General features: G+C 38.5%; 1 protein-coding gene across 1 annotated transcript in view; it reads left to right on the top strand.

Moving 5' to 3' along the window:
• The window catches only part of LARP4B (La ribonucleoprotein 4B), a 55,987-nt gene that overhangs the window by 3,316 nt on the left and 27,288 nt on the right, over positions 1-25,383 (top strand). Inside the window, exon 2 of the mRNA XM_059466469.1 lies at positions 15,229-15,363. Coding sequence (XP_059322452.1) covers positions 15,283-15,363 — 81 coding nt within the window. The 5' untranslated portion in view covers positions 15,229-15,282. The remainder of the gene's footprint in view (positions 1-15,228; positions 15,364-25,383) is intronic.

The raw sequence follows: 25,383 nt of genomic DNA, 5'->3' as shown, positions 1-25,383 counted from the left end.
CAGAAGCCACTAATTGAATTAGAATGGGGAAAGTGATGTAAAACTTAAAACTAGCACTATTTCAAAGTTTGTAATCCCTTAAAAAAGAGAAGACACACACACAACCCCTTCCCCTGAGCTGATAATGTGCTTTGTCAAAGGCACCAGTTCTAACTGTATTTGCATTTTCAAGCTAATGCTTTGGGAAAGCTCTGTTTTCTTTTCCTGTGCATTAACTCCTCTGTGCTAAACTCAAGGCAAGCTAGTGTGTCATAATAGTTAAACACAAAAATAGCATTCTAAAGCAACTTCACTGAATATAAAACTGAGTGATATTTCACCTGGTCAAAAAACCTTTTTGTGCCATAAATACCAGATAATTGAAGAAGCCCCATTGCTATTTGAACAACCTGTTTCTTTTCTCTTTAAGCATATAATGACTTTGACTCTCTAATGATAAAAATGTGTCTACAACCAACAAGTTTGAGGCACTTGTTAGAAACAGACCAGAAGTCAATTTCTGTTCCACCCATTCATCTTCTTAAGTTCCATAAAAGTATTACAAGATAAAAACAGTTTCTGTTTATTGCTTCCCAGCTGGTGGTACTTAAATTTTGGTGATGTGATGGAGGCAAGGACTTATGAAATCACTGGTCTATGACATCTGTGTGTGTGTAGCTGTTCCATCCCCTTGCTAAGGGAGGGTGCCCCCCATTCAGAAGCAGGTGCTAGGAGCAATACCCACAGACAACAAAGGCACTTTGGAGTGCTCAAATTAGGTGTGACTGTAATACAGCATAAATGTGTGCTTAGGATAGCCATGGCAGTGTTCATTCTGTGATGTGTGCTGCTGCAGGTATTTTGTGTCTGGGTATGTGTTTCAGGAACAGCAATTAACTCCAAAATTGGAAGTCTGACAGAGGTTACTAATATGTGGCTAGCTGCTTGGCCTAGAACATTGCTGGGAATTGGGGAAGCGCTGCTTTGACACCCTGATGAATCACCAATTTCTTTGAGTCTTAATCTTTTCCAACGCTCTCGTTTACCAGAGAGGGCTGGGCTATGCATGTTCTGGATCCTGTCAGTCCAGCTCCTTAATGGGTAGTTGAATGATGTAATACAAAAGGAATCAGTTGTTCATAAGCTGAATGGATTGCCACCTCTGCACTTCCAGCAGCTCTGTTGTTATTCTCATAAGGCTGTTGGCATGTAAGGAGCTGGTGTTCCAGAGAGCATATCCTACAGTAAAGGTTTATTCTGGATTGCCTCTGTGGCCCTGTAGAGTTCAGATATATCAAGTTCAGTGTAGGTGTCTCTAAGGTAGTGGCAGGTATACCCAGCTTTGAGTTCTGGACTGTTGCACATATAGATAGAAATATAGATGCCTATAGAAATGTACAGACATCTGTCTGCTGTGGTAGCCTGTGATGAATTGGACACAATTGCTTTATCTCTTAGGGATTCTTTTCTAAAATGCCAGTATCACTTTCATTATTGAAAACAGGAAACACTGGCAACACAGACTTTGGAAATTACACCTTCAGATGCTATCACAATTTCACATGGGATATGTTCAGGAATGCACTGAGTTTTCAGTGTGAAGGACATACAGTTATTTTATCTAAAGCTTATGCTGGGCTTTTTGGAAGGCTAAATACTGTATCACCTTATTTGGCTTTTAGATTTCTTGTGGTTTTTTGAGCAAGTATCTAAACAATATTTTCCTTTTGTATGGGTTAATTCTCTCTAAATTGGCCCTTCCCTCCCGACTTCTGGAAGTGAGCAACAATGGTGAATACTTTATTGGTACTATTCATAAGGCAGACTTCCATCTGTCTTGTTAGTGGAATTGCAAACTTGCTTAAAACACTATAGATTTCTGTTACTCTGTTAAAAGTGTTTATCAGTGTTTCTCAGCCCATCTAATGTTCTGCAGTCTGTTTTAAGTAAAGTATTTTATAGTCACAGGATGCCAGTGATCCAACAGGGAAACCCAAGAAACAAAATATTAGTTAAATAGTAACTATGTTGAGAAAAAAAAAATCATAAATCTCATTCAGCAGAAACTTAATGAAAGGTTTGAAAGCTTTACGGTGATGTCTCTTGGCAGCTTTATGGTTTTGTTTTCGGTCACTGTTGGTATCCATATGCGTATTTTCACAGGTTGTGATGCTGTCACAGGTTGCCCCACAACAGAGTCTGACTCTGACTGTTGTTCAAACAAGGAACTGATGAATCAACAGGCCAATGTCCAAAGTAGCTTGCTTTTCCATACCCCAGTGCTGAGGTTTATGCTCAAATGTTTGATGTATCCTCCTGGTTTCTGGTTTTTGTTCTAGGAATTAAAAGTAGAGCAGAAGTGAAGAATGTACTGGGGCATGGTTACTTTAAGTGCTGAGCTACCTGTGTGTGCAGAATTTGCAGTCTTATCTCAGAGTTTCATTCCCATTCAATGTTGTTGCTGCCCAACAGATAGGGACAGAAAATGGTCACCATGTTGCTGCTTAAAGCAGCAAGGCAAACAATTTGGTCAGAATATCATTGTCTACATTGGCATCTCTCCAGGATCTTGGCTTTGTGTCCCTGCTCAAATTTAAAGCTTCTTGTCCAGTTCTTCATAATAAATGTCAAAAACTTATGCTATCAAGAAGGGAAGGGACTCTTTTTAATGAACATATGTTACAGCTTAGTTTATAGTCTATATTTTATGATTATAATTTTCTTAGTTAACACTGTGTATTCTAACTGGATTCAAGGAATAAGTGAAATTTTTAGAAGGGTCTGTGCCCAGTTATTTTGACTTGCAAGGAAAAATTATTGTCATTAAATCCAAGCTAAAATATTGGCAGTCCATCCTTTAACTGTGAGTCAAAACCTGAATTACCAGTAGTTTTGATTACAGTGATACTCTAGGAAAGTGGGGTACTCTAACTGTGAACAAATGTGCACCCAATAGTCTTTCATACTATTTAAAACAGTGATTTAAAACTAGCAAGAGCTGCTTCTGGTTTCGGTGAAGCTTGCAATGGAGGATGGTAGCCTTTTTTAAAAGAGGAAGTAATGCTAAAATGACTGGATTATTGGAGTTAAATTCTATTTTTGGTGAAGAGGTTAATGAAATAATCTTTGGCAAAAAGCGTTAGTTTCCTTTTCTTTTACACAGCCTTAAAATTCAATCATGCTTCTTCTGTAAGTAGTTAAATTTCAGTTTAGATTTGGTCCTTAAGATGTTTCGAAACTTAAACTAACATTCTAGGTCAATGACTGCTTTTCAAGTCATCAGAAAAAAAAAACAAAACGAAACCCCAGAGATTGAGGGGAGTTAATCCCAGGCTGTTTATTGAAATAGTCTTTGCATTGTCAGTGATTGCTGTATGCATTGGTGTTGGGACAAAAATTGTCACTGTACCTTTTTGCTTATCACTGGCATTATCAACATCATATGTGGTTATATATACCTCTCACTTGGTCTTTCTGTAGGTATAGATCCTCTTCTCTCCTAGTTTTCTCAGGCCTGTTGTAAGGGAAGATATATTCCAGGAGCATTGTAAGGTTGTCCCTTTGGTTTGCATCAAATCTTTTCCAGAATTCTAGTTCTGTGTGCATTTGAATTTGAGATCTGTGGTGTTAGATTTCTGCTTCCCTGAGTTAGGAGTTTATTGTATGGTCCCAGAATGCCATGATAAAGAACTTGGCAAATTGGCTTTGAAGCTGTGTATGTGTCTTAAATAATAATTCAAAGTACTAAAAATATTAAGAGTCCTGGAAATTCCATATGCAGCTTTTGACCTCCTCTTGCTTAAGTGCAACACTGATTGCAGGCTTGAAACGTGGAATCCAAGTAATAGCAATATTCTAAGATAAGACTATTAAGGTCTGTTAAAGAAGGTCAGCCTTCTAACCTCACCCTTGGAACTGCACTGAATATTAACCCTGTAGCTTCAAGTGGTGTTTTTAGTCTTGTCTTTCATCATAAAATGCTGCATCTGCTTCTGCCAACTTTGGAATTTTTCTGAGGAAGATGTTGTTCATAAAATCCTGCCCAGCAAAGCTGGGTTAGTTGTTTCCTTCACCTGTGCCAAGTGTCCTGCCTGGAGTCACAGGCAGGCTGTGAGTGCTCCAGCCACTCTCTGGCCAGCAGCGTAGTGAAGAATGCGGAAAACTTAGAGCTGGTATTGGTAAATGGTGAGGAGGAACATTCAGTAATTGAAACAAGGAAGTTCGTTGTTCCCAGCATTGCCAAACTCACCCTCTTCATGCACAACATGTAACTTGTTCCCTCTAAGCAAGTGCTAAACCTCCTGGAAGCTCAGCATGTGTTACAGCATTTGAAGATTTAGTGTTTCTTTGAAGAACTGGGAAAAGACCATCAGTTGTTGCCTCTTAGCTTTAAAAACTTGAAGCAACTAGTAAAATACTTTAGAACTGGCAGTTGTTTTGTTAAACAAACAGAATTTATGAAATGACAGGTCCACTCACAGTGAGCCTGACGTGCTGAGGTGCTGGTGAGTATGTTATCCAACAAAGTTCAGAATCTTTTTAGTTTCAAAGTCAGGAGTCAGTTTGTCTTAGACTGAAACTGTTTCTCACAGTGAAAGTGCAACAGTCTCCTAAACTTGACTTCTCTGTGTGAGTTCTTAGCATGCTTAATTGTTGCTTCTTTCAGCACGGGAATAGGAAAATTATTCTTACACTTCCCTTCAATAGCTACTTTAGAGAAAAGCAAACATCAAAAAAACACCCTCACCTCATTGGTTAAGGGAGAGCAAGCCAGTTATGTGGAGAAGGAAGGAAAACAAAGAAAATACATTATTATGCAAGATATTATCTTTGCATAATAATTCCTCATATGTGCATGAATTCAGAGAAGGTATGGTAGGATGAGACAGACTTGGTGTCCAGAGTGCCAGAGTAAACTCACCTGCTGGAGATAAGATATCTGTCAAATTAGAGAATAGTTTGAATGAAATAGATTGTAGATCTATTTTCTGATAGCCTTGTTAATCTCCTCATGAAGTCTTGGTTGGCTATGGGAAGGAGCAATACAGGCCTATTTTAAGAGTTCAAAAGTTTAAGCTACCATGTAGTGTTCTGTAAATGACTATTTAAAAATAGTACAGGAATGAGCAAGTTTTTGGGAAACCCAGTCATTAGTGCTAACAGGTATTTGCTCCTGCTCTGTCTACTCCAGGGCAAGCTTGAATTTTCTCACCAATTCAATTTATTTTTTCTAATCAATTGCTCTTCTGCTTTCTGTATGTATAGAAGTGTTGTGCAGTTTTTGACTCGTGTCATATTAGTGAAAGCAAGCAACATGGATGGTGGTTGCTTTAGGTGAGGTTTTGTATTTGATGGTGCTAAAATTTAGAAACATACTTTTGTGATGCTTTCAGTCACTTTTTTCCCCCATAATTTAACATTTGCCTGAAATGACAATTTCTGGATCAGTGAGCAGTATTTGATATTAAATATTGGTATTACATTAAAAGCCTGGAACAGTCTCCCAGCTAATTGGTTGGCATAAAGACCTCAAGTTATTGAAAAGCTTTGGCTTTCAGAGAAAATCCAATTAGCCTATCAAAGACCACCCTAAAAGATCTAGAATTAATATTTCTGTAGAAAGTAAACCTTTTTAGCAGTTAAATTTATGCATATTAGTAAAAATACCAAGACTTTTCTTTGTATTGCTTCAGCTGTTATGTTTGCAGATGTGAATCCTACTGGACTGGACACAGCAAGCATAGGTGTTGCCTTGTAGGTGGATGGGAATGTTACAAAAAGTCAATCTGAATAGTGCATTAGTGTAATATATGATGCCTATGCTCTGATGAGATTATTAAAATATATTAATTAAAGAAAAAAAGTCCTGCTGAAGGAAGGAGCTTCCATCACATCCTGCAGTTTCTCTTAACCCATGTTAGGCATAAATATAAGGGGGTTTATTTACTTAGTCATTATTTAGGCTGGCTGGGTTTAGAAGATTATATGAAGAATTAGTTTGCCTCTATGGTTAGACTTTTATTCCAAATGTAGCCTGGAAGCAGAGGCAGATAGGAAGTGCTGTGCAGAGTGTGGGGTCCCACTCTAAGCTTGTCATTCAGTAGCTCCTTTAAAGCATTGCTTGCCCTGTATTTAGGCTTAATGAGTTTTCTGATTATTTCAGTGCAGGAGAGGCAGTGACTTGCACTGGCCTGTCCTTTCACTCTTTAATTCGGTACAGACAATGTTCAACTGCTGGGGTTTCTGTTGTGAAGGTCCTGCAGATATGTTACTGTAGCCTTTACTTTCCTTTTTTGGTTTTGGGTTGTTTTGGGGTTTTTTTTTATTGGTGATGCTTTGTAACAGCAGCAGCAGAGTGATGTGGATCTCAGCTGTTGAGTTCCACTGAGAACTGGAGTTCTGCTCTCTGCTCCTCTGGTTTCCTGGAGCAGGACAGAAGGGTTGATGCCACCAGGCATTCAGCTTGAGTCCTCTGTGCTCTGCTGCTGCTTTGGTGGCCACAGAAGTGAAGTGTGTGTGCAGGCACCTACTGTGTAGTTCTGTTTAACTATAGAAGGGGGTGTTCAGATTTATTCAAATTCTGGTGATATTTTCTGCCCTGGAAAAGTAAAAGGTTGCACCAAAGCTGGGAGTCAGGCAGGAAGTCAAATGCTTACAAATGTAAGGGAGGGCAAGTGATGGAGCATTTTAGTGAAAAATCATTATACTTCAAGGTACTTACCTAATCTGCTTGAGTAACAAATTCCTGATCTTTTCCTGAGAAAGTTAAAAGACATTTTTATTCAATGTGAGATGTTTTCTGCTCTTTGTAGGCCTTGGTAATGAATGTAGAATGTGTAATTCTACATTCAGCTTATCAAGAGAGAACAGGTTGTGGAGAACTATGATCATAATTAATTTATATTAAGTTAGCATTCCACTTTTCTGAATTCTTATGATTTGGTTGACCTGCTAACAATTTAACTTTGCCATTTGAGGGGTTGCTTAGAAAATGCACAAATCTGAGAGTTGAGAGATGAATTTTAATTAAGTGTGGTACTTTTGAAATCATAATCTGATAAATATCTTATCTGGCACGATAGTTATAATAGAAATTAAATATATATCTTTATGAATAACCTGCAGGGTGTGTGCTGTTAGTCCACTTACAGTGAGGAAAACAAGCTTGTGGCTTTGTGATGGATGTGCAACGTGAAGCAACTCCTGCTAATTAATGAGTTGAGTTTCTTAATGTAATGTGCTTCAGCCTGCAGTCAGGAGAGTGCTGCTTCAGACTTGAAAACTGAGAACAAGCCATAAGCAAACTGAAAACTGCCCATGACACAATCACTCTTGTCTTCAAGGCACATGACATTCTTATAAGGCATAAAAATTTCTTCCTAGTGGCTTATTCCTGCTTGGTAGGCACTACTAGTGTTCTTAAATGGTAAGATTTTTGTTAGGTTATATACCATTAAACATCTGGTTTATTGCATTACTGAGGAGGATGTGAGCCACAGGCTTCTTGGTCCATCTCTGGAGTGATGTTTGAGTGCACATCAGATAATAACTGCATGTGTAGTTTCTTGGTGTGCAGGAGGGCTGCAGAAATTCTGTGAGAGACCATTGAGTGTAGTGAAATTATTTCATTTTCATTACACACATGTATTTTAAATGCAGTACATAACAGGATGACCTCCACCAATAAAAAATTATAATTTTTGTATATATTTTTTGTATCTAGCCTTTTATCTTCTGTGCACTGTTGACATCATCTTGTTTGAGGTGCTGAGTAAGACTGTAACTTTACCCTCTTCCCATTTTTCTTGCTCTTCACTGAAAGAGTTTTTCGTATGGCTCTGTACAGAGTCCTCATCATTCACCAGTATCAGGTTTCTTTGGTATTTTATCACCTTTGTTTAGTAACTTGCTGCTTGGCATCTTTTGGACAGCTAATTACTGTAATGATCTGGATTTCCAGACTTGCAGAGTAATCAGTTCTGATGTCTCTTCATAGCCCAGGTTTCTGTGTGAGTGGGAATGTTCAGTAAATGATGAGAGTTGTGAATTGCTTGGGAAGCCTCACACAGAAATAGATCTTTAAATTAAAAAATGCAGCGTTCCTTTTAAACAGCAAGATTTACTATTGCAGCCTTTTTAAAATGAGAGACTACATTTTAAGGGATAATTAATAGAATTGCAGAATAATTTTGGAGGCTGTCAGCCTTATAAACAACAGAAGGGATTTAAAAAAAACAAAGTTGTGAAGTAGGTGCAGCAGCAGCTCTAAATGATTTGTGTTTTCTGTTGAATGATGTTAAAAAGGTACAGCATTAAGGTTTAATTGTTCTTCTGACACTGCAGTTCTTGCTGTTGCCTTGTGCATTTTGAAGTGCCTTGAGTTTTCCAAGTGTTCTGTTGCAGGTTTGCCCCCAGTGCTTAGGTCCATGTTCCTTTTCAGGAACCCAGAAGTTGCATTATTCTGGAGAGTGCTGGGGCATAAGTAATTTCTTGGCAGGAAGGAAAACTGAAACAAATCCAATGGTACTTTTCTTGGGTTTTTTGAAATCTAACTTTGCAGCCACCATGCTGGCACATACACTGGGTGCTTGTATGTTTTGAAACCTTCATCTGACAGACTTGCATAGATCACTGGCTCTAAACACTAAGCTCCAGAGGTGAATTTTCAACTTTTTCCCCAACTGTTGAGCTAATCAGCAGTTAAACAAATTGAGGACCTTGTGATGATTTTTAGTAGTAGTGTATTCAAGACTTCTGTAGACACATGCTGTGACTAAATATTTGTCGTGTCAGCTTTTTAATTGCTGTTGTGTAATAGAGATTTTACAACTGATGTAGGCACAGTGATGATTGCAGAGATGGCCACAAACAGATACGCTTTTGGTGCTGTTAGATTTCTTATTCACAGCTATATTATCTGCTGTGGTGATGAAACTTCTTCACAGTATATTTTATTTTAAATAATGCCATCCTTTGAAAGCTGGATTGCTTGTCACATCTGTTCTGTAAAGAAACTGATTTCCTGCTTTGAAGGGAAAGATGGAAACCCCTGAGTTGTCACAAGTTTCTCTGTGGACATGACGCAGCCTGGATGATGTTACTCATCTACAGAATGGCAGCATGTGCCCCATGCAGCAGCATGATGGGTCAGCTCTCACAGCTGAGATGTTTTTTTGAAAGTATCCTCAAACAACCACCTGATGAAAATTGCAAGTTTGTATCAGTGCTTATGACACTAAGAGGGAAACTCTCAGCCCTTCAGGATTAGGGTTTTTCCAGTTTTTCTTGGTGATGCTGTATAAGCTTAACCAAATATCCTGTATCTGAGTTGGCACTGGGACTGAGAACATGATTAACTCTTGATATATTACATATGCTTTGGCTATTCACAAAGCTGGTGAAACTAATAAAGAAAAGTTGAACTTCATTTAAAGAGGAGCTAATGTATTAAAATTGTAGCATATTTTTGGGAAAGGCATCTACTATTTCTCATATAAATGTCTATGTGATGTGTTCAGCAGGTGCTAAGACTTTTCAGAGCTGAGGTCAGTGGTAGCTCTGATTACCTCTGCTGTGGTGTCGTGATCCTCATGGGTACAAAAGTGTGTGGTACATGGTGAGAAAGAATGTTCTCTCTCACTGCAGAAAGAGGATTTCTGGCTTGCAGCTGGAAGTTTGTTATGAGGCTCAAGTTAAGCAATGCACCTCTGTTTGGAAAACATTTTAAGCTTTCTCATGTTACTGAAGTGTATTTCTGTATTAGCCTTGTGAAAACTTAATCTGTGTTTAAAGTTTCTAAAATGTTTGCTAGGAAGAATTCTGCACAAAGCTAAACTCAAATCTATTTTTGTTTGTACTTGCTGGAAGAGCAGTGAAAAGTTCTTTTATTCTAGTGAGCTTTTTTTGCTTTATGCTGTTGCTGTTTGCAGGGTGAAAGTTAGTTGTCAGCACTTGCATTTGTAAATCTCTTTTTAAGGGCTGATTACCCTGGGCTGAAAGTTGGCAGGCAAGATCTCGGCCCTAGAGCATTGTTTGGGGTTTTGCATGTTTTTAAATAACAGATCTATGTGACTGATTTGATTGAGGGAACACATGCTGCTACTCAGACTATAGTAACTCTAGACAGTGAAACAGAGTGCAGAAAAGCACACTTTGAATATGAGTGAGAAAATTAGAGATGTCTACAGTGAAAGCAGGAGGATTGGGGGCTACACTCCAGGGAGGTCAGCAAGGGCAGTAGGGGTTTTGTTTGCTGTGTAACAATCAGGGAGAGAGATGTCTTTTCCAAACTATTTGCAAGGTTGTGGTGCATGTGGAAGCAGAGTGTTTATAAATACCTTCAGACAGTTGCACATTAACTCTGCTCACACTGAGATACCCAAACCTGCACTAAAGGCAGAGTAAAGGTTGGCTGGGTGTTGGCACCACACTGACACACACGTGTGGCTTCTGGATGAGAGCAGTCCCAGCTCTGCTTGGCTTGGCACCCAGGCAAGAGTCATCATGTGGTTGTGTGCACTTATCTGTGCAGTCATTCTGTGGGCCATTGCTGGTTTGTATCTTCTGAAATTATGGAATTCTTATAACTAGATGGCTTTGAAAATACTTGACAGAGAAGAACCATAGTGTCAGCTTTAAAAAAACCAAAATGCTACAAGTGCCCAAAAAACCTCACAAAAACCTCAGACAAAAAAAAAAAAAATTAAAAATCAAGCTCTCCTCCCCAAACAAAAACCCCTTATCTTTCTATTTGTGAAGGTGGTTGTGGATGTTGCAGAGTGAAACCAGGAGGCTGAAATACCCATGTTGCTTGACCAGATGGTCTCAATCCCTCCTGAAAATATTCTTTTAACTCCTCAAGTTAACCACTCACCAGATGTCCCCAGGGGCAGATCTGAACAAGTGAAGGGTAACTAATGAGAAAAGGACTAATAAAGCACTCTTGCCCTTGCTGTTGCAATTACTAGTTTTGCAGATGGAGCAGTGTATTACAGTTTTGGGGAAAGCAAACATGGTTGAATATTGTGCTGTTTCTAAAGAAAAATGTTTTTCCTGTATTTTAAACTTCACTGTCTTGGCTATTTACAAACCAAATTTGGACTACTTTTGATAAGTCTCAATACAATCTAGGCAGTTTCTCTTGGGACAGATAGTTGTAGACATAAGTACTTAAATGTCTGTAGTAGAGTCAAGAACAGAGTTATTCTCAAGTTGCTGAACTTGACTTATTACTCCACGATGGCCAGTGTCAAGCCAGAAGGATATAATGGTTTACTATATGCATTTGCAGAAATTGAAATTAATGGGTGCTTCTAAATCAGTGAAACACTGGCCTAGCTTGCCCAGAGAGGTGGTGGATGCACCATGCCTGGAAGCATTCAAGGTCAGGTTGGACAGGACTCTGAGCAATCTGATCTAGTTGAACATGTCCCTGCTTCTTGCAGAGGAGTTGGACTAAATGACCTTCAAAAGGCCCCTTTCAACTAAAAAACTGCTCTGTGATTCTGTGATGAAAAAATTGTCATTTGATTGTGATAGCTCAGTGTTCTGCTGTAGGTACTGCTATCTCTGTTCCAAAAGGGTTTCCAACTTGCATTTTTCTCTTGAATGTCTCCTGCTTATTGCTGCAACACTTATTTATGCAAAGATACATTGAACTGCTGACTGGTAAACCCTATCTTTTAAAGTCATGGACAAGGTAACTCTTCAGCTGGATGATAATTTTTATTGCTGCATTAAAATGCTCCATTTAACTTGTCACTAATCCAGCTGATAAACTATTTCAAACAGTGAATATGTACCTGTGGTTTCTAGAATTGCCAGTTATTGATTGTGGTTTGTATAAATAAGCTTTTATATGAAGAGATATATCAATACTAATGAAAAACATGCTAAAACATATCATATGGAGAGCTTTTAACATTCCATGGTTTTTATTGGTTTTCTCTTTCCTGAAGTATCACTGCCTTTTTCTACAGCCCTTGTATTCTCTGCCATGATAGTCATGGGAGTCTGCTGCCATGTGGGTTTTGTTCTCTAGGAGTCCAAAAGTGGCAGCTCTGCAGTAGGAAAGGTGGCATTAACTTTCCAGAACAGCCCTGCATGTGGAGTCATTTTGAAGTATCTCACAACCACTGGGATTTTGCAGCTGAGCACTTGACATCCTGCAGACTTGTAGCAGTGGGATGTATTAAGTGAAGAAAAATTGCAACAGAAGCTCCCTCCTTCTGTGTTTGGGAGCTTTCTGTACGGCTTGCTCATTTGCAGAAAGGCAAAGGATGATCATTGTTAAAATCACAGGATTTGGAAAGCAGGTTTTATCCTCTTCAAACAAATTAATTTATTGCTGTTGTTTGAAGTGCCATTTTGATACTTAGAGATGAAAATTCAACTTAAATATATGGGTTTGACATTGTAATTACTAAAAAGAATTTGTTTACAAGGTGAGTGGTATTAGGATGGTGTGTATCACAACAAATCCATGTGTCTAATGAGAATATGATTATTAGTCTGAGTAAGCAAAGTTACCTGTTGCTTCAATCTAGACTTGGCCTGGGATAAGCATCTTGCATAATCTCATCTAAGGGATTTCTGTAAAGCAGGAGGGTGATATGCTGTTCTAATTGCTGGTGGCTTACCCAAGGAATTTGGAGTTGCAGCGTGCACACTGCAGTGGTGTGATGTCAGGTTAGCTGACAACCTGTCTATCCTCAGCTGCAATTAATGATTTAGCTGGGTATTTTGTGCTTGATGGCCAGTCAGCAAATGCTTTAAAGGACATATATGTAGTAGAACTTTACTTTTTGTTTGACAGATTCATATAACTGCAGCTGTTTCCCTTCCCTTCCTTTATCCATAAACTTAGAAAGTTCTGGTGTTAACATATGTACCAGAGGATGGAAGAGACTGCAGCATGGCTCTGGACAGGCTGATCCTAGAAGGGAGTGGGAATATATGAGATAAATAGGTGACAGAAGGATGTAAAGAGCTACCTTAACATGGATATTGGGATCAAACTGCTGAGTAGATACCACCATTGCTGAGTAGTTACCACCATTGCTGAGTGAGACATGCTTGTCTTTCTCTAAAGTAGCCTTTAGCTTATGACTGGACTAAAGCCATGCCCGAGGGTAGTATGATCAACAGCGGAGGTTACATACAGTGAATGTGAAATGACTAAGGAGTCTTGGGTTCTTTTTAGAAAGAAAAATTAATCCAAAATTTGGGAAGGCTAAACACAATTTCTTTAAAAAATATGAACAGAAACAGAAGTGTTGTCCAAGAGGCTTGGACACTTCATGCAGTGCTAAAGTGTCTGCTTCTTCCCATGCATGGCTTTGAGCAACACAGAGTCTGGCTATTTAATACTGCTTTTGAAAAGTTTGCTTTCATCCTGAGGATGGTTTTTGGTTATTTTATAAAATATGAACATCCTGAATGAATTCCAGGCTTTGTTACATAACCTGTGAGTATATTTGTGTGTAACACTGTCAGGGATAGTGTAATTTTTTAGTTCCATTTTAATGTGATTTTTTGTCTGTGCCAGTTCTTCCTTAAGTAGTTTCTATTCCAGGGTGAGAGACATAGTGTTAAGAAAAGAAACTTCTGAGAATAAAACAGTGACTTGTGTTTCTTTTGAAAACATACTTTTTGTGCTAACGTCACATCAGTAGCATGAGGTAATAAGCAACTGTTCATGTAAGCTGAAATGTTCATCTTCTTGGGGATGTCAGTGTATTTTGTATCCTCAGCTACATGTACAAAATACCTTTTGCATAATCCTGTAATACAGGTGCTCAAATCAGTTTATAGCTGAACATAGTAATTTTCTTTGAAAATGTTGGAATATATTCAGTCAGTTGCATTTGATATTTGCTTTTGTCCATTTCAAAATACAGTGTGAAGGAGACTCATGGAAAGCCATAATGCTCTAGACTGAAGGTCTTCTTAAATCTAGCCTTGGAGTCAAGGTAGCCTAAAATGGGCTTATGTTCCTAAAGAATGGAACATAACTTAGATGTGCTACAAATCTTTACATTTTCATTTTAGGGAGATTGCATGTTTGGTGTCACCAGCTTGAAGACAATAAACCTTTCTCATGCATTGTTACAGATCCAGTACTGGAATTTCCTGTGAATAAAAAACTAAAAAAACATTTTACATTATTACAGCGACCTGAGTGGGTCGCTGGTGGTGAGAGAGATGGGAATTTTGTTTCTTGATTAGAAGGTTGGATTTATTGATACATCATATATAATACATTATGACTATACTAAATAGAATAAAGAGAGAAGTTTGCAGAGCTGCTAGGTTAAGCTAAGAATAGAAAAAAAGAATTTATAACAAAGTTGTGTCTAAGGACTCAGTCCCTAGCTTGCACTCGTGATTGGCCTCCAGTTATAAACATGGGAACATGAGCTAATCAAGGTGCTCTTGTTGCATTCTACAGCATCTGATAATAATTCTTTATGTTCTCTTCTGAGGCCTCTGCCCTCCAGAAGACGCAGAAATCTGAAAGAAAGGATTTCTGTGAAAAAATGTTTGTGACATTACATCTTTTTAGAAAAGAAAAAAAATATAAAGCCTGTCTTTCACACCTCAATATTTACTTTGAGACTTCATGCTTTGAATTAGTTTTTATTGTTTGTTTGGCAACTTTTAAAAATAACAGCATTAAATAATAGCGTCAAATTTCAAAGCAATGTCACTGTCAGACTTTCAACTCTACTGAGTTTTTAACTTGTTTAATCAAATAAAATAAGATTTTGGGGTGATAGAGCAGAAGAACTGGTTGAGCATTACTAGTCTAGCAGAACTGTTGTAACATGCTTCTTAAATCTTGCAAAGATAAAATGACCATAAAAGTAGTTATGGAAGAAGGGTTGGTTTGTGACTAAATGCTTCTTAGTGAGTGGAGTCTGCAGGTGGTATGAAGAAGTCATGGTTTGAAATGCAGCCTGAATAAGTCAGGTGAGAATCAAGAGAAACTTTCCCAGTGGAATTTCCCTGCCCAATGCTGTGGCAAGTGTTGATCTGTAATCCCAAAGCAGCTAGTGACTGGGAGCTGAGTGTGTCTGCAAGGTGGCTTTATCCTCATTTTATGTTTTCTCTGGGTGCATAATCCCAGCTGAATTGTGTGGAAGTTCTTTGGGCCTTTGCTCTGAGTCAGGGTGGCGTGTCTGGAGTGGCTGTGGTTCTCAAGAATTTCAACAACCACTTACAGAATCTTTTGTCTTCTTATTTCTGCAGCTTACAAAGGTGACCACTAAAGTTCTCTCTGAGCAGCCAAAAAGCAGACAGCTCATGACTTCTGATCAGGACACTAAAGTTGTGGCTGAACCGCAGGTGCAGCAAGTACAAGAAGTTAAGGACGGTTCTCATCTAGTAAGTATTATAATTGCATGTTCCCCTGGTGTGCTGTAGGAAACATTGTGTTTTCATCATGTCTTAATCAAAATTGTAGGTCAGAACATTTTAGAAGACAGTTGGCTGACAGAAAGCATTGAAACATTAAACAGCCAGAACAGAGCTGTTGGAGGTGGTTAATTCTCCATACTGACCAGAAACTCAACTTAGCTTGGCTTCAGCCCTTTGGGGGGAAATTTACATAAACTGCAAGATAGGACAGTTAGCAGTCATTTAGGGTACAGGGGTTTTTAGGCTATGCAGCAATTGTATCACTAATCTTGAATTAAGTTCTTGGTCACACTTTGCCATGTGAGGACAATGCAGGGAATGCACTTTGTGTGTACTTGTAATTGAAAAAAGCACAAAGCCACACAAGCAGGAGTTGGCAGCCTGTAACAGGAATTTTGCTCAGTCAGTTGTGCCAAGTGGCACGTGCTGCTGTTGCTGTGCTGCTGTGCAGGATCCAGTCAGTGGCTGTATGGGATGCTTGTGCATATATGTTGTAGTAAATGCTGCATATGTCTTCAAGAAGATTGAAGACTTGATTTTTATTCAGATACGTTCAAATTTTTTACTTTGTACTTTGTTAACTGTATATTGGGAGGAATGTTTCCTCTTGGGACATCTTAAAGGGTTTGGTTTCATTGTATGTTCTGCCAGGAGTTTCACTTGTGCCATGCTAAGGAGCAGATACTTCCTGCTTCCAGCTTAGCTTGGAACAAGCACTAGGGAGTGTTCTGAAAAACTCATGCTTTGCTTTTCTGAGAAAGCTGGTGCACTTTTTGTTTGTTCCTCTTCCCCCTTTTCTTTTCTGAGTTCTCTGTTTTACATTTCTTAGATGTGAATTTTTACTTGTTTGACAGTAGAGGAAAAAAATTCAACCTGGTTTTCTGCCATACTTCCGGAAGTTGAACTTTTGAGATGTGCTGGGGGTTTTTTGGTTTTTTTTTGTGTGTGTTTGTTTGTTTTTCTGTACCCAGAGTATTAGTGCAAATAAACTTGAGTAAGAGTGGCTTGAAGATTTTCTTGAAGAGCTAGAAGCTATTGGTGCATTAGCATTAAAGGCAATTTATTGTCTTCATATGGGTGCTGGTTCTTTGACATACTAGAGTTTTTATTTAAAACAAATGTATTTAAATTTTAATTCCTGTTCTTCCCTACTTATTTGGAGAAAAAGAGCATAACCATTTATTTATATTTCAGGAGAGTTTACTGTTCCTTTCATGAGAAGAGAAAGCTGATGTCAGTTTAGGTGTCTTGGAATGTACCCATAATGCTATAATGGTACATTTCAGATAACTTGTTCTATTGTGATTAAAGCTTTTCTTTGGCTGAATATTTTATCTGAAAAAGATGAGACCTGTAGCTTATTGGGTTTTAAGTTATACTAATATGATACTCTTATGTGTACAGCATCAGAAGGTCATTCTGGTATGAGCATAATTACCAATATATTTTGTTAACAGTGGTGCTTTCAAAATGGTCCCTTCTGTAATGCCATGCTTAGATGAGTTGATTTTTGTCAGCGCTTCAGGACTTCACTTGCAAGTTCTGTGAACAAGATTATAATCGGGGAAAAACTTCACAGAGCACAGGAAAGAGTTAGCAAGCTAAGATCATTAAAACACTTCCATCTTTCCATAAATGTGATAGGAAGGAGAAAAAACTAAAAAACTTCTGGAGTCCTGGCTCTGTTGCCTTTAGCAAGTGCATACTTCGGGTCAGGTGAAAAGACCTGCTGTTTCTTGTGTTTTAATTATTTTGAAATCAGAGTGCTAGACTGCACAAAGATGTAGGTGCATGTTTGTGCTGATCATTATTTCAGTGTGCATTTGATATGGGGCCATACTGCCCTGGCACCTAGTGAGCTTTCTGGGAGTCTGTTTTTAATAGACTTGTAAGAGATGTGCTGAATTGTGTTCCCAGCTGTTTTGGCTGTGCTGTTCCAATGGGATATCTAGGTAGACCTTGTCCAAATGCTTTTGTTCAGGAAGAAAGTTAATTCAATGGGAAATCTTGATACACTTCTGTAGATCCTGTAAAAATAGGTATTAGGCTAGTTCTTCATCAGAAGTGGTTATATAACAAGTACTTTTTGTTTTCTCTTTGAACAATAACTAAATTTTTCTAATTATGAGCTTGGTCATTCTGTTATTTGGCAGGAACAGAATTGAAGACATTCTACTGTGAGTACTGTTGAATAGGTAATCAATAGTGACTAAATTAAAATGAAGATTTTGATATTTTGAAGGAATCCTTCAGAAGTCACTTTTCAGGGTTGCTGGTTAAAGATACACAGGTCACTTTTTCACTAACATGTATCAAAGTCTTAACCTCAGAGTGAGTGAGACAATCTTTTCTTCTGCATTGAAGTAGCTATGAAACGATGCTATTTAAAGCAATATCTAGGTCAATCACAATGTTGTATGGTTCTAGTCTAGTTGGTTCATTTCCAACACAACCAATCAGTTTGGCTGATTCTAGTGATATTTAACAGCAGAATTTTGTGCACAAGTTGTTTGAAGGAAATTGGCATTTTGAGGATCTTCATGGATTTCTTGTCAATAGTACCTTAGACTTACACACTGGAGGTCCGCAGCTTAGAGGATACTAGCAGATTCTTAACTTTGATGGTTTTCTTAGCTTTGGTAGTTAAATGTGCTGTTTTTTCAACTTCTTTAACCTAGAGGTGGGCTTTGTCACTTCAGGTGACATCTGCCAATAGACTGTTTGTATCCTGATTTGGCAATTACTCTTTCTGAGAGAGCCCTTGTTAGGCTGGACCCAGGAGAGTCAGCTTTTTAGAGGCAGCTCACTCCATTTTAACTCACTTCTGTGCTTCCTTTTCAATAGTAACTCTTTGCTGCTAGAAATTAGGTTACTCTGAGGGAAGAGGCCAAGGTGCAAATCCCATGGTGGAGGTAGTTTGTATGTCCTGTCTCTGCCCAATTAAGATTTAACTGACTTTTAGTGCTAAAAACATGCACAAGTCTTTTTCCTTACTTATTGAGCCTAAACTCTTCCTCTGCCATTCTAACATTTGAATGTGTGGCCTCTCAGAGCACTTTCCAAGGTCCAAAGAATTTTCTTTCCTTGATTAGTCAAATTGAAGACCTGATCTGGAAATTTGAAAATATCTTTAAAAGGGATTCCTGTAATCAAGTTCTGCAAATATGTGTTCCAGTGCAGGATATTACAGTGGGGCCATTTAAACTTGCCATCTGATTGCAATATTAGCATCACCCATTCTTTCCCTAGCTGAATAATTACCAGGTGCTGCTGTGGGTTTCTGTTAATGGCAGTTCAAATCTGTGTGGTACACTGATTTTGTCAGTCCTTATAGGTGCTGTAACAAAAGTTCAATCCTACTGTTGTTCAAAGTGGGGGGGAAATATCTAGAGCTTCCTGAAAAGATGGCACTTAATTGTAATTGTAAGTATGTTAAGAAATGTTTTTCTTAGGAAGGATATGAGAGAATGTCTCAGGCTTATTGCTGCTGGATTATGTTGTTCAAAAATCCTTTTGCAGCCCATTCAAGAATAAGCCTCAAAATGTAAAGGAACTGGGGAAATCAAGTTTAGTAATTTAATACTGGACCATGTGCTCAGTGAAAATTCAGTATACCAGATAATCCTCAGATCATTGGACAAAACACAGTTTTACATGCAATATGTGCCAATTTAATGTTAAGCAGCAGTTTGTATAATGAGTAGGTGGTACTCAAGAGATCATGACCAGCTTTAAACAAGAAATGGGAGAATTAGACTTTAAACTGGACGTGTACAGTATCAGCATCATGAAGAACCAATACTGGTTGGTGTTTGCTCTTTCTGTCATGGTATTCTAGATTTAGGCCATAAGAAAAGTGAATAAGACCATAAGAATAGTGCCATACATGCAGATGACATCTAATGCTCATGTTTGATTATTTCAGAGTGTAGAATGTGTACTTAAACTCTTATCAGTCCATTAACCATGATCTGTTGGAGGCAAGTCAGGCAGTTTGATCAGCTGTTTCAGAGGCCTGCAGTGGTGTCACTGCAACGTCTGCTGTGAGGCTGCTCCTCTGTGTTCCCTTCACTGGTCATGGGCATGGCATCAGGTGTGGCCTGGGAGTGCAGCATAATCACTGTTTCTTCAGAACTTGTTACAGTTGCATGACTTTGTTATAGAGAAAGACTAAAGGAAGTTAGATTTTGGTAGGTTGTAAGGACTGTTTTGGCTTGTGTTATTGTAACTTTGAATATAGATTGTTCTTAAATGTAGGCTTATAAGGCTATATCTGGGATAAACCCTTACTACTTGGCAAAGAAAAAGTATGTTGAGAAATGAAAGAGGGTAAGTATACTCTAGTTAATAAGCATGTTGACTTCTTGCCTTCTGTGTAGGTGTGTACAGGACATAGGACAAAATACCTATTAAAAAAAGTAATTGTTCAGGTTATGAGAGTGCTGCTTCAGAGCACTTTTGTTTCATGCAGTCAGAAAACCTCTTTAGGCTTTGAGTACATGAGCAATATACCAGAGCTAAAATATGCATGAATAAAGGGAAAAAAACCAAAACAAAATAACAAAATTTACTCCCCAGAGGAGCTGGGCTCTGAAGTAGCAGAGCATGAACTCTGTTAAGTGCTTTTCAAGTTGGTGGCAGTGTTAAGCTTAGCCAGAAGGTGCCTCGAGTGATGTAGCGTAACAGGAGTGGCATTTTCTGCTTAAATTCATGTTGCCTTTTTTCTTTAAAGTTGTAATCCCACACTAAATAGTATTGAGAAATTTGACTTAACGAATGTGCACTGTAGCTGCTTTAAAATAGAAATTATCCCTGGAACCCTAAGATAAAAACAAAGGAACAAGTACAAAATGTGCTCTTACACATGAGAAGGGTATGGGAAAACTGGAATAAGTTTCTGCTTGCCTGAACTGCTTCACCCCTTTTCTTCCATTAGTTGATAGGAGAAGTGGTTGTTAAGGCACTGGAAAAGTGGACTTTTCCCTGCTCTGTCTCTTAAAGACACTTAGCTCCTCTCTAGAAAGCACGAGTTAGTAGTGGCTAAATCACAAAGGGAAAAATCTTTCTATTTGTTTATCTGATAAGGGAGTTTTCTGAATAGTTGTGAAGTTTTTAAGTATTACTGTGACTTTAAGCTGACATTAAAAACAGTTAAATTGTTTGCTCATGGCATTTCTTCAAAAAAACTATTATAAGTAACTCCCTCCCCCTTTGCCTGTTCTTGGTTCCAGGGAATGCTAAAGAGAGGAGTGACTTGGCATAGTTTTCAGTCTGGATCCAGGCATGTTGAATAACTTTGTCCCAGGGGAGAATTGAAAAAAAATGCAGCAGATGGCAGCAATGATGCATCAGACTTCCTATCCTTAGGAACAGTGTAGCTGCAGGCACTTGGAGTCTTCCTGGGTCGGATAGGGGGTGGGGGGAGGGTAGTTTTCCTCTGATCTTACTTTGCAATTTCAAAGCAGACTTGCTGAAGAGGGGATGTAATTTTTTATCAGTTCAGCAATCTTTTATGGTGAGAGTTAGTGGAATATTAGTTACCATAAGGTGCACAAGCAATGGAAAAATAGCACTTACTTAAGTGTTCTTCTGAAGGAACACTTGAAATAGAGTTTAAGGGTCTGTCTTGTCTTACTCTCTTACTGATTTTCAGTATCTTTTAAGTAACAGAGTAGGGTGGTGCTGTAGTTGTGCACTCTGTAAGCTCTCTGAAGTATGGAGTCCAAATCTGAAATAATAGCAATGCATTTGAGAGAAGGTCTAAGTGATGTGAGGTAATGGAAAAGCAAAGAAGAACAAATCTGTTTGGGGCAGAAAAAGATTGCTGAGTATTTTCAGCTTTTTTATTGGGCTTTTATATGTGAAGAAACAGAACCACTTTTTATTAGCAACTACAAGATCTTACAGTAGTAGAAGTATTTCAATATGTAAATACATGTGTATAAAAAAGGTTTAGTTGTAATGAGGTCAGGAGGAGTCTGTATATGTACAACAATGAAAACTATTGAGGACAGACTTTTGGAAGGAATAGCATTCAGACAAAATACTTTTAAAATATTTCTGAGTTTTTAGTAAAAGGGTACACAGTTTTTTTCTGAGCTTAAGTATAATTAATCCTGTCACAGTACCATGAGGTGGGTAAATGATCTTGAGGCCCCCTTCAGTGCTGTAAGTCAGTGAGGAATTATGTATTCTTTTTTTTTCATGCAGATAACAAATTAAAAAAAAAAAGGCTTGGAACAGAATTAGCTTCTGATAACATACAATGACTGCTCAATGGAATACATGAGGTCTTATCTATCTTTAGCCTGTTTTTCCTAAAGAAGTAATTGTGGTGTAGGTTCAGCTCTGGGGGAAGGGAGAAGAAGGAGAAAATGTCCAAGAAGTGTTTGATCTACATGTCAGATTTAAATATGTCAAGCCGGAATGCATTTTTCCTTGTATAGAAGGTGGGAGTTGTAGTAAATATGAAAACAAGTAGTTTCTGGCACATATGGGCATTGTGAAAGATGTCCTTTAAATATTTTAACTATTTGGATGAACAAAACTTTTTAGGAAACAATAGAAGTTCATAAGACTCAGTAATACTCCTAAACAGACTGTAATCTCATTAGAAGGAGTATTTGGCTTGAATATTACAGTTTATATGATGAAATACTGAAACATTGCTCAGCAACTGGGATTTGGACTTTGAGTGGCAATGACATATGAACCCCTGCATGGTTTTCAAGTGTGCTATTTTTGGCAGTTGGGTGTTGGCTTGTCTCCTCAGTAGCCATAGAAAGTTAGTGTAAAGAGGAAGGTGATTTGCAATGAGAAGACCCTCTGACACTACTTATTAAACATGGGCTGCTGCTTCAGTAAAGAATTGAGTAACAGCACGAGTGAGGAGAAAACCAGCTTGTTACAAAAATCTGTGGAAGAGGAAGCACCAAAGTCAAGGATAAGTAAAACTTTATCTTCAATTTTTGGAACTGTGGAAGGCCAGGATCTGCATACAGTGGGAAGGACAGTTAACGGGGCAGCTGTGACAGTCAGCACTGAACGTGTTTGTGGTGATGATTGCTCAGTGTCAGATTCTAAATCTGGTTTTTGGGGTAGAAAAGGAAAATATTCATCATATAACAGCATGGGGAATACTCCCCATGCCAGCCCTAGGAGGACGTATGGCAGACCTTTTAGCTTCTTTAATTCCTTTAGTCACCTCTTGAAAGTCTCTGGTACATATGGAAATCTGCAGAGAAGTGAAGAAAAGAAAGATAAGATTATTAAAAAAAGAGCACCTAAAAAACTTAATAGTAATGGTCAGTATGTGAACAATATAGAAGATAATAATAGCAATATTACTAATGAAAATGTACCTTCACGAGAGCATTGCTTGTTTGATCATATTCTTAATTCACATGTAGCAGATATTGTAGACAAAGGCTTACAGAGTGAAATTTCCTTAAATAGAAATTCTCTGGAGGATTATGCAGTTACATGTGACCATTCAAGGCAAAATGAAACAAGAGTAAATGTTGAAGACAGCAAGAGTGACAGCTTACAGAAAGTTTTGAGCTCATATAGAGAGATGTCTCCAACATTTTCCTGTCTTGATGTAGACAACAGTCAAAATGTGAAAGACAAGGAGTTTTACAGCATTTGTATTGTAGATGCAGAAGATCTGAAAGGGGATGAAGAGGTGCCAGCTACTGTGCATGGAGAGACTGCAGCAGCCATAGATAACTCAGCTGTTACTGATGAAGGAATGTGCACCATGGCACAGCCTCTAGACAGAGGGAAGGAATTTCCAGTGCAACAATTGGCACAAGTGGAAGCTAAGTTTAATTCACAGAAAGAACTGTTTGAGTATAAAAAAGAGGATAGATCAAACATGGAGAAAAAGGATACAAAGGAATATTGTAGCCTAGATATCCAGTGTTCTTTTGATCACTTACTGACTGACAGGTGTCAGGTGCAGAGGTTAAATGCTGATAGTACAGTAACAGATGTCTTAAAAGCAAAAGTGCCTGGTGAAATCATCCCTGAGAATCAGCAAGAGGAGGTATATACCATGGGTAGTGCTGCCAGTTGGAATGAATCACTGCATACTGCTTGTGATTCTGTGAAGCCTGTGGATGCTGCTGGAGAGGACCAATACAGCCCTAACTCAGAAAAGGTGAAAAACAGTGATCATATTTCCAATGTATTATTAAACACTGGAGTATCTAATTCAGGAAAAACTGAGGGAAGTAATCATTCTGATGTTGTGCCACTTGTTGTGCCACTAACTAGGCATCCCTCAAGTGTTGTAGAGCAAATAAATACTGAACAGGTGGTAGACAACATAGGGGGTAATTTTAAATTATCATTAGAGTTACATGAAATGGACAATGTAGAAAAACTTGATGAAGAGGTCTGCTTTCTAGAGCCAGAAAGTGAAATAAACTCAAATGTGGAAAAGAAAACACTTGAAAGAACATATGGTAATAGCAAAACATTTTCACCAGACTCTAGTGAACATCACAGCACTTTTGAAGAATCCTTAAAAGAGGGAGAGACGTGCACTGGTACAGTTTTGCATAGCTGTGAAGCCTTGAACATGACTGAAACACAGCTAAACTTGGAGGAAGGTTCTGATTTTCAAACTCACAGTAAGGGTTGCACTGAAATCAGGGCATCATCTGAAGCTGCAATCCACAGTGGCATGGAGGAGGAGATCTGTGTGAGTGCCACTGAACTAAAAGGTGACTTTCTTGAGGAAGCTGGTAACTTGAGCAGAACTAGATCAGGGATAAGTGATGGCACTGTGACATCTCATGCACATAATCCAAGCACAGATGAAATGTTCCTAAAGGAAAACAGCCTAGAGTGTCAGGTTTCACAAGAATTAGTAGAGAATAAAGTATGCAAATATTCAAATTCAGATTACAAAACCAGTGTCTCTTCTGTGTCTGTGGAATGTGAGCATACGAATAAAATAGATATGAACAGCAGACAAGATGAACAACAGGATGTGTGTTCCTTCCACACAGTGAAAAATCAATGGAGTGCAGAGACTGAGTCAGCCAAAACAGCTGGGCGTGTAGTAGAATCTGTAAAACAGATGAAATTTGAAGGTCAGCTAAATGAGTCCATTGATAACAAGGTAGAAAATGTAAAACAGAGTCTGGATGCTAACATTGCTGATTGTGATAAAGACATCTTCAGTTGCAGTGAAGGCTTGGCTGACAGTCAGAATGCTCCCTCTGACTCCTCTGCACCTGCACTCACGGACAGCTGTATGGACAGGAGTGTAAAATTAAAAGATGCCACAAAAAATCTGGGAGATGGCAGTAAACTCTTAAATAAAGACCATAACTTTTTACCTGTATTGTGTCAAAATGCATGTTCTCATGAGGATGACAAACCAGCAGAAGAGCCTGAGTTGTGTCACTGTGCCCGTCCAGAGCCAGAAGTTTGGAACACTCAAGTTTCTATTGTGCCTTTTACAGAGGATGGATCAGAAACTTGTGAAAAAAGTAGATGTGATGTAAATGAATGTCATTTCCAGGATGGTGGAGTAAACCAATATGTCAGCATCCACGCAAAGGAGAACCTCACTGGTTTTGGTTTATCAGCTGAGAATCTAGAACCTTTTACCAGGGGGAATTTGAAGCAGTTGCAAGCCAAGACTACTGAACTGAAAAACACCAGTTACATATTAAATACTCAGATGAATGACTTGACCACAAGCTGGGAACAGATGCAGCCAGATCACAAGATTTTCTCAAACAAAGAGCTTGGAGTTTGTGTTGACCCAAAGCAGGTAGACAAATATGCTGCTACTCCTTCCTATGAAATAGCCAGTGCAGCAGGATTTCAGCAAAGCAGAGAGCAGTGTGTGTTAGGTCTGATGGAAGATGGATCAAGTGACCAGAAGCAGTCCTGTGACCTGGACAGACAAAATCCCCACGTTGAAATGTGGCCACATTTCATCAATCTTCAGACTGGCAATGCTGATTG

The sequence above is a fragment of the Ammospiza nelsoni genome, chromosome 1 (assembly GCF_027579445.1).
Source record: "Ammospiza nelsoni isolate bAmmNel1 chromosome 1, bAmmNel1.pri, whole genome shotgun sequence".
NCBI lineage: Eukaryota > Metazoa > Chordata > Aves > Passeriformes > Passerellidae > Ammospiza > Ammospiza nelsoni.
Note: the sequence above shows the minus strand (reverse complement) of the source record. Positions and strands in the feature narration are given on the sequence as shown.